The sequence below is a fragment of the Lonchura striata genome, chromosome W, assembly GCF_050655825.1.
Source record: "Lonchura striata isolate lonStrDom1 chromosome W, ASM5065582v1, whole genome shotgun sequence".
NCBI lineage: Eukaryota > Metazoa > Chordata > Aves > Passeriformes > Estrildidae > Lonchura > Lonchura striata.
The window spans coordinates 42,527,821-42,536,913 of record NC_140743.1 but is presented as its reverse complement, the minus strand read 5'-3'; the positions used below and the strand labels follow the sequence as shown (position 1 = coordinate 42,536,913).

Below are 9,093 nucleotides of genomic sequence, written 5' to 3'. Positions count from 1 at the left end.
CCTTAATATAATTTCTAACTGCACCACAAGCTCTTAATTTCTAACTGCGTCACAGGCTTGAAGGCCTCACGAGGCCCATATCTGAGGCCTAGACTGGAGGAACTCAAATCTCATTCCAGACATAAATCATGCCCTCTCTCTCTCAGAAATGCTGCAACAATTCCCTCTTTTTCTTTTTGCGCTACCCAGGCTGACGTGAAGGCACGGTGCACTATCTTCTGCATACACTGTAATAAACACAGTATAAAAACTAAAATAATTATAAAGATAAGAAAAAACACAATACCAAAATGAATTAAATCTTTGATCCAGCCAGCAAAACCTAGAGAATTGAGCCAGTTATCAAACGGAGTGTCTACTACGACAAGTTTCTTCATGTTGTCCCTCAATTGCGTTAACTGTTTATAAATCAATTGAGAATGGTCAGACAAATTCATGCAATGCATGCCTTCAAATTCTTCACACCCATGTCCTTGTGCTAGAAGAAGGAAATCAATGGCAGCTCTGTTTTGAAGAACTGCATGATGGGTGCTATCTACATCTGCAGCAAGCTCACTTATCAGTTTAGATGTGATATTAATTTGTTTTCCTGTCCAACAGGCTAGGGTTCTCAATTGTGTGAGAGCTTGCACTGAAGCAACTCCTGGGGTGAAAAATGAGGCTAGTATTACAGAAGTGTGTCCCCATAATGACACTTGATCTTTACAATTGGGGTCTATTTGGAGAAGACTGTGTTTGGCTCGTTGAGTCTTCTGAGGCAATCCAAGAACCTGATGTATGGTGGGAGCAAACAGTGTTAATTTACTAACATAACATGGGCCTCCCATGGCTTTTCGATGCACTGCCGACTGAGTTATCTGGGCTCGATCCCCACAAATGAGGAAAATCCCTGGTGGCAGTTTTCTTGGGGCAGTTTTTGGTGGTATCACAGATTGTGTCTATTACAATATTCTGAATAATTATAATACAATGGAGATCTGGGAGACAACCAAGTGTTGTCATCTGTTGGCTGTCTTTCTTTTTGGGTTAGTTTTATAGCATGAGGTCTGGATATTGAACAGCAATTTCCTGGGACAGAACCCAAAAGATTGAATTCACGAGGTTTAACATCAGCAATTTAAAGATTTTACATGACTGCAACAGCTTGTGCTCCCAGAATACTTTTTTGGATTTATTCTGGCTAGAGTCCAAGCTTTGAACTCTGCCATGGAACCCAGTGGAACTCCAATCAAACAGGCATGACAAGAATTAGATTGTGTATTTAACAACAGGCAAGATGAATCTTGCCCCGTTTGTTTGACCCAAGTGATCCACTTGTTTTGTCTCTTGTCAAGCATTCTAAATACCTTAGTTACTAAAACACTAATTAATAGAAACACTCTGCCCCACTACATATTTCTCATGTTCTTGATTGTCCTGTTTAACATGAAAGGAACAAACTTAATTCTAAATACAAACTATAACTCATGACAAAGCCAATGTTATGCTTATGATTATCTAACTTATTTTCCCTCATTTTCTTTTGCCATTGAAAAACAATGGCAAAATGAACAGAAGAATCACAGGCCTTACTAAAATCAATCAAAACCTAGTAACCAAATACTATAACATCACTAAAAACACACATTTATTAAAAAACCCAAAGTCCATGATCTTCTGTGGGTGAAACACAAATCTTTGCACAATCTACATTTTCTGTGCATCTTCTGTTCCCGCTTGTGGAGAGATCAGTGCTCTCTTGCAGTTGATAAGTTCTACATTCTTCACTGAAATCCATCCAGATTCTGCACCTGTTAAAACACAAACAAACCCAACACCCCCACAGGGACTGGAGGGTCCTCTCTCAATTCTGTTCCCTAAAATTTGCATGAAGAAGTGGAAATATCAACATCTTTGTCTTAAACATGAAAAAACATCAAGAACAGAACAATGCATATAGTAAAGAAACTAACAACAAATAAAAATCAATCAGATAATACACAATTAATATTACATATAAAATCACAGTTACCAAGTGCTACACTATCAAATTGCCATCCCAGAGTCTGCAGCAGCTGACAAACCTTAAAACAACAGAGATTTAGATAAAACATGTCCAGATCATGTCCCTCCAAAACCCCCTTTGAGGCTCAGCTGCCCTACATGGTCAAATTGTCAAGCCAAAAGGACTTGAATACTTTTTGATGCAGAAAACACCTGGGTCAATCACACCATCCACCTAGAGCCAGAGCTTGGCCAGAACTTGAACTCTAATTGGAGGATGTCCTTTAACACATTATGAAAAAAAAAGTCTTAGAAATAACAGTTATGAGTAAAAAACCTTATTATTAAAAATTTATCAAACCATCAAATAATTGAACCTCTCTAAAATTTCTTTCAAGACAGAGATTCTCTAAACACAACAAATTCTCTCTTCAGAAATCTGAAAATTTGAAGTCTGAAATCTTGGACCAAAATCTGGACAATGAAAATGTGAAGGGAGATGAATTGCAGCTGCATAAAAGATTGGACAAAGAAATCATATGAGTAGTTAAAAAGTTAAAAACACAGAATCTTGAAGAAACACATCTTGTAAACAATCACCCAAAGAGACAATAACATATATGAAAATTGACTGCAAATACTACAACAATACCTCAATACATTAATACCTTAATACCTCAATACATTAATAACTTTTATCATAAAAATCAGACAACTCACATTATATGATCAGCTTATCAACAAGAAATATTTAAAATAGTTTAAGACAATATTTCTAAAGCATTCATATAACATTAATAACAATCACTATTTATCTTATTATCTATAAAACTTAACAATCATAATTATATTATTACCTATAAAAACCCAAAAACAAAGATTACAAACTTAATACCAACATTCCATCTGACCAACATTTACCACATGCTTTGTTTTTAGAGACATTTTTGGTAATTAAATCATTACTAACATTTCTATCTTTATACAGTGATTTTCATCTATATCATATTTGAAATAACATTGATTTGTATAATGTTCATCCTTCTTTGCATCTTGGAGAATGACTTGGTATTGCTGTACTTTCCGTTACGTTTTCTCTCTCCTTGTGTTGTTGCTTCATAAAGCAGATGCAATGATGTGTCCTTGCTATTGTATTGCATCTTGGATTGCGACTGTGAATGCCACAGCTTGGTTGCTCTGTTTTGCGCATGTGGCTCTAACAAGCATCTCGTCGACACAGCCTTGAGGAAGGGTGGCTAAGATGGTTCTTGTGTGTGAGTTAGCATTTTCAAAAGCAAGTGAGCGGAATAAATGCTCTTGAACATCTGGTGGCACATCAGGAGCATCTTTCAAGGCAGCTGACAGCCTATCGATAAATTGTCCAAATGGTTCGGTGGCTCCTTGCTTTATTGTCGCATAGGATGCTGACTTTTTCTTGTCTGGTACCAAAAGCAAAGCTTGATGGGCCAGCTGCTGTGACAATTGATGCATTTCAATGGGGTAGGTAAGTTGCACTCTGTTGGTTGCATATGGTCCATGCCCAGTCAGCATATCTGGGTGGACTCCATAGAAAGGATCTCCCACAACGGTATGTCTGTTGGCCTCTTCAATTGCCAAATGTCTCCATTCCCTTTCAAACATTAGAAACTGTGGAGGTGTCAGTAGCAGGGAGGCAATATTAGATGAATCAGTGAGACAAAGCACATGTGCTGTAAATATATATTGAATGATGTTCCTTGCTGCTTCTGACCTGATCCCATAAGTGGTGACTGTCTGTTTAGCTGATTGTAGGATTTTCCACTCATGGGGCTCCCACATGGCATTCCCATTAGATAATATGACAGGACAGGCCAGGGAGCTGACAGCCTGCCAGTCACCATCTAAAATAGCATCCTTTACCACTGACGCCCATTGCGACTGCAATGGATTTTTTAAAACAGCTGGCAATGCCAATTGCTGTTCAGTGGAGGGTTCCACTGGTTGAACCTGGTGAATTGAAAGGGTGTCAAGTTGGGCTATTTTTTGCTGTAACATATTTGGTCTTTGTATCTTATTTTGTGATTGCTTCTTCCTGCTACAATTGACATCAGGGGAGTCTGGTTCTGAGTCCTCAGAATCTGAGCCTGGTGGGAGGAGACAGTGCAGTGCTACCGTTGTGGGGTGGGGGCTGACTGGGGCGGGGGTCTGCACTGCTGTTGTCTGGGTAGCTGCTTCTGCCATCCAGCTAGCACAGCTATGCTCAACCCCCCTGCCCCACGCCGGGCTGCTCGCTGCCGCCGCGTACTGCCGAGCCGCAACTCTGCGCACGCTTGCCGCCGCCTCCGCAGCTGCCGCGTCCGTGAGGGGCGAGGGGCCGGGGCCGCCTCGCTCCCGTCTCCGCCCTGGTCTCCGCCTTGATCTCCTCCCCTGTGTTCCGCCTCCTGACTCAGCCCCCGTTTCGTCACCAACTCCGCCTGCCTCCTCAGGTGTCACCCCGCCTCCCGAAGGACATGGCGAGGCTACTTCTGGATTTGCTTCACTCCGTGGGACCGCCGAGCTGTTAACATCCGCTGTGTGCGGGCACATTTATGCCCCTGCCGCGCCAGCACGTCCTGGCCCGCTCAGTCCCGTGCCTCCCGGCCCTGCGCTGCCTGGCTCTGCACCTGCGTCTATACGAGCGACAAATTCCTTAACAGAGGGACTGACTGGAGCCTTCTGCCCTCGCACTGGCCGCATATTATAAACACTAAAGAATTTTTCAACCCGAGATGGCTTCTGGACCTCTATCTGTTCTGGTGTGGACCGCTTAAATGCCTGAACTGCGGCTTCCATGTTTTTTTCCTCCGCAGCCATGCTCTGCAAGGTATGTAAAACTTTTTTCCAAATGCCTCCGATCTCCAGTACTGTTTTCTTATCTTTTCCGCCCTCCACCGTGGCGTCCCAAAGCAACTGCCCTAGTTCTTGCTATTCGGTTTCACTAAAAATCAGCAAAGGTTTTTGTAACTTGCCCTTGTTCCTTGCCCATAAAGCCAGCTGCTCTAAGTCAACCTCTTTTATTTTTTCTCTTCTCTTGGAGAGAATATGCAAAAGGAGCCGCAACGAAGCTTGCAAATCCCCATCCATGGTCACTTCCACGCTCTCTGTTTGCGGCTTACCTCCACCTCCGCGGGGCGCTCCGGTCGCTTTTGTTAGGCGCAGCAGCACCCTCGCTCCAGTTCCCGGCTCCGTCTACGTCCACGCCCGCTGCTCAAGCTGTGTGTGAACAAAGGAGTCTTTTTTTTTTTTTTTTTTTTTCCTCCGTGCTCCAGAGGATCACTGGCTGCTGTTCACAGTGGTTTATCAAGGGTTATTCCCAGCTGCAAGGTCACTTGAGCAATTTACAGTCCTCCTTACCAGTCTTCCACTTTTTAACCTGTTCCTCCAAACATTACACCCCCTCACTCAAGAGACCACTGCTGCTGGGGCTGGAAATGTGGGATCAGGAATTTACAAAGGCACTTAAAAAAGCATACAGAAAAAAGGAATAAGCATCTAATGCTCTAAGTGTCCCACCCTTCTTGGCAGGGACTTAAACCACTCAGCTAGCCAGGCACCACCAGTAGGTTGTGTGATTTGATGTATTAAGTCCTGAAGATGCTGAGTATCATTGTCCATGACAGCTGATTCAGCAGTCAGGTAGAAGCAGCCTTCAAACTCAACAGTTGAAGAGGGTAGTAGTTTATCTGTAATCAATGTTCCTTGGTGTACAGCAGTTATTCACAAAGTTAAGGCAACAATTGCCTTGGATGTCCAAATTAAACCTTGCACAAAGGCACATCAGGTGCTCTATTGTTGTAACGTGGTCAGCTCCCCGAGCGGAAGCGTGCTGGGCTGCGAGAGGGAAGAGAACGGGCGGCCGCTCCCCCTGTGAAGCTCTGCTGTCCCAGTTGGTGGCGCGGGGACAGACGAAGGCGACACGGGACTTGGGGGTGAACAGGATGGTTTTATTCAGTGAGCCCCAAGACCTCCTCGGGAGCAGGAGCAGAGCTTTTATACAAGAATTCAGGGAGACGGGTGTAGGAACAGCAACCAATGAGGGAATAGCAGGGGAGGAGTTTAGGGCAGAATTAACCCACCACAAACCTATCAGGGGAAGCAGGGGAGTGGAATAACACAAAATAAGCAATAGGGTTTCGAGTCTCACTAAATAGACAGGGAATGCTCTGGAAGCAGAGGAGGGGGCTAGGAGGAATGACAGGGAAGGTTCCAGGGAAAGGGGCAGGGAAAGGGAGGGCTTGACAACTTGGAGATGAGGGGTTAAGGGAGAGCTAGGGAATACTGACAACTGGGGAGAGGAGGAGATTAGGGATGGGGGGTGAATAGATATTGAACAAATATCAAATTAATGAAAAGACACACCACCGCACTCTATAGTCACTACTCAGAAAGAATGATAAGTTAGTTACAGTAAAAAACAACCACACACAGCTACACACAGGTATTTACAAAATGATCTTGCAGAAAGGTATCCAAGGTATTTGCTCATAGTACAAGCCCATGAGTCAACCTGTGATAAGGGAGGAAAATAGGAATGTCATCTCCTTCCAGTAATACTTATGCTGTTGCTCCAGCTCCTTCTGCTAAAATTATTCCAGGCCTGGTAGCTTGAGATGAGGTGATAGCCCACACCGATTGAAGAGTTTTGGCTTATGTTTTTTCAGATCAAACTTCAATTTGATGTTGGATTTATGTTGAAGATACCTGAAATTCGATAACTCAACAATATGATATTGACATAGTATATAGAATAAGGGGAAAAGACAGAGTACAGAACCACATTGCATTGTCAGTAGTTATTACACGAATGTTCACATCTAGATTAATAGGTTGTGGTCCCACCACAGAATCCATTGGTCTAAACAAGTCCATTTCCCCTGTGGCTAATATTTTGGGAGAGACACCATCTGAAAGAACTTCAGTCCTCACTGTGTTTTGTACTGGCGGTGTACAGTCATGTTATTTTGGCCCGTGATTCTTCCATTTTCTTGCAGTGCCCAAACTACAGCTTAAATTCATTTTTCCATCAGGGTATAATGTATAGTAGAGCCTTGTAATCCCTTGGACCGAAATACCACAGATTTTTTTCAATTTTTCATCCCAGTCGTCTGCCACAATCCCCACAAGGCTATATCATCCCTAATTGTTACTTCTAATTCAAAAGAATATCCTTGCCTAGGAGTGTGTAATTGAGCATGCTCAATAAAAGCATTTTGGCAGGCATTGGAGGCCTCTTGTTGCTTGGTCCATTGCCAAACAACTTTCTTCCTAGTCCATTTCTGGTGGTTTGGCATTTGCCAGGCAGTGCTTCACTGTGATGTGGCAGGTGGGGTGGAATGGGAAGATTTTTTTTTGCATAGGCACTAACTTTCGCCAGTGATGAAATACTTCTGATGCTGCAATGTGGAGTTGCGTTATTTGTATGTTTTATTATCCCTGTATTATGTATTGGTTTATTCCTTTGTACCCCCATGTACAACTTGGTTTATCCCCAGTTTTCCCGCCTTGTCCTCCCTTCCCGCCTTTCCAGTATCTATCCATCACCCTGGAAGAGGCGCAGTCCTTCCCTTTACCCCTCCCGGGTGCCTTGTCTGTCACTCGGTGTCCCTTCCCATCCATCCAGAAGCTTCCACCTTGGGCACCGGGTGATTGGGCGAGGGCCTGGGGCCCCTCTCATATCCTTCCCCCATTAGACCACGTTGTATCACCCCATCTCGGAGCCACTCCCTACCCCTATCCCCATTGGTTACCGGTCTTCCCCTCCCTTACAGTTTATAAGCCAGTGCAAGCACCTTGTGCTTGTTCCTGTTGGCTGGCACCGTTCTAGGATATTTGGCCCCGTTGGCCCACAATAAACTTGGACTTAGCCCCCAACAGGATCCGCTCTTCATTTATCACCACGAGGCTTGCCAGCGCTGCCCGGAACCCACAAAGGCACTCTCCAAAGCCCAGCTGGGACCAGCGGAGGGTGCCTCAATCGCCCACTCTCGCCCCAGGAGGAGAGCTAGCTGGGGCTGAGATCAGGGATCTGGGGCGGGAGCGCGGCAGCTGGCGCCCAACGAGAGGCCTTTCCGTGGCGTTAGACCCCTCGTCTGAGGATTTTTAGGGTCGTTCGGACCCGAAGAATCGTCCTCCTGGCCGTCAGCTACCCCGGTGGGAGCAGACCCACGTTTTAGTGGGTGGCGCTCCCGGGGACAGGACCGGTAGCTCCGGAACGCACCGCCGGAGTCGGCTCCTCTCGTGGTGAGGTTTTACGATTGGGCTTTTCGTTTCTTCCCTACCCTCCCGGACCCCCCGGTTGGTAATTATAGGGGTCCCTGGCACTTTCCCTGTCCTTTTTGTTTGGGGGTTTGTCCCTTTTTGGTGGGTTTCTTTCTCCCTGGGGTTCGGGGAAAAGATCCCTGTTTTTGCTGCTCCCTGGCGAGCTTCTGGTGCTTCCCTTCCCGGGCGGGAAGCTATAAGGACTTGGGAAAGAGCGGGTGGGGCGGTCTTCTGTTTTTCGTTTTCGTTTCCCCAATCGTAAACTTTGCGGCACCTTTTAACATCAGACAGCATGGGTGCAAGGCTGTCAGTGCCGCAGAAGAGCGTCTATTCACAGGTTGTGGGTATCCTTTTAGTGGGGGTGTCACGGTTTGACACTGGCACAATGCCAGTGCCCCCATGAAAATGTGATCCCTACCTTGAATGCTGTGAAGTGGAATCTAGAATAGAGCAAAGCAGGCCCAAGCTTAATAACAGGAAAAAAACTTTATTAAACTACCACTACAAAAGAAAAGAGAAAACTAAAGAAGGGAAAAAAAAACCACACAAAGATCCAAATAAAAACCTTGCAAACCATTCCTCCCCCCACCACCCAACTCCAACAAACCACAGTGAGACACAATCTGGACCCCAATCAGGTTTCCACCCTCCAAACAACCGATACTCAGTCCATCGAGGGAACAGAGTCTCCCCTGTGCCACAGACCCCCCAAGAAACACAGCTCCACATCCTGTGTTTCCATGTCACACATGGCACTGCCCGGAGAAAAAGTTTGCCATGGTGACCCTTCTCCTTTCCATGCACAGTGCTCTCACCACCAATGCATGGATGGTC

At 45.1% G+C, this 9,093-nt stretch overlaps 1 protein-coding gene and 1 pseudogene across 1 annotated transcript; both read right to left on the bottom strand.

Moving 5' to 3' along the window:
* Window positions 1-1,438, bottom strand: LOC146763225 (uncharacterized; annotated as a pseudogene).
* Window positions 1,439-1,618: 180 nt separating this feature from the next.
* LOC146763224 (uncharacterized) lies at window positions 1,619-5,456 on the bottom strand. The gene has a single exon (XM_085571171.1). It carries the CDS (start codon window positions 4,546-4,548, stop codon window positions 3,130-3,132), a length of 1,419 nt encoding a protein of 472 aa, XP_085427297.1. The 5' UTR covers window positions 4,549-5,456; the 3' UTR covers window positions 1,619-3,129.
* Between the last annotated feature and the right edge of the window lie 3,637 nt (window positions 5,457-9,093).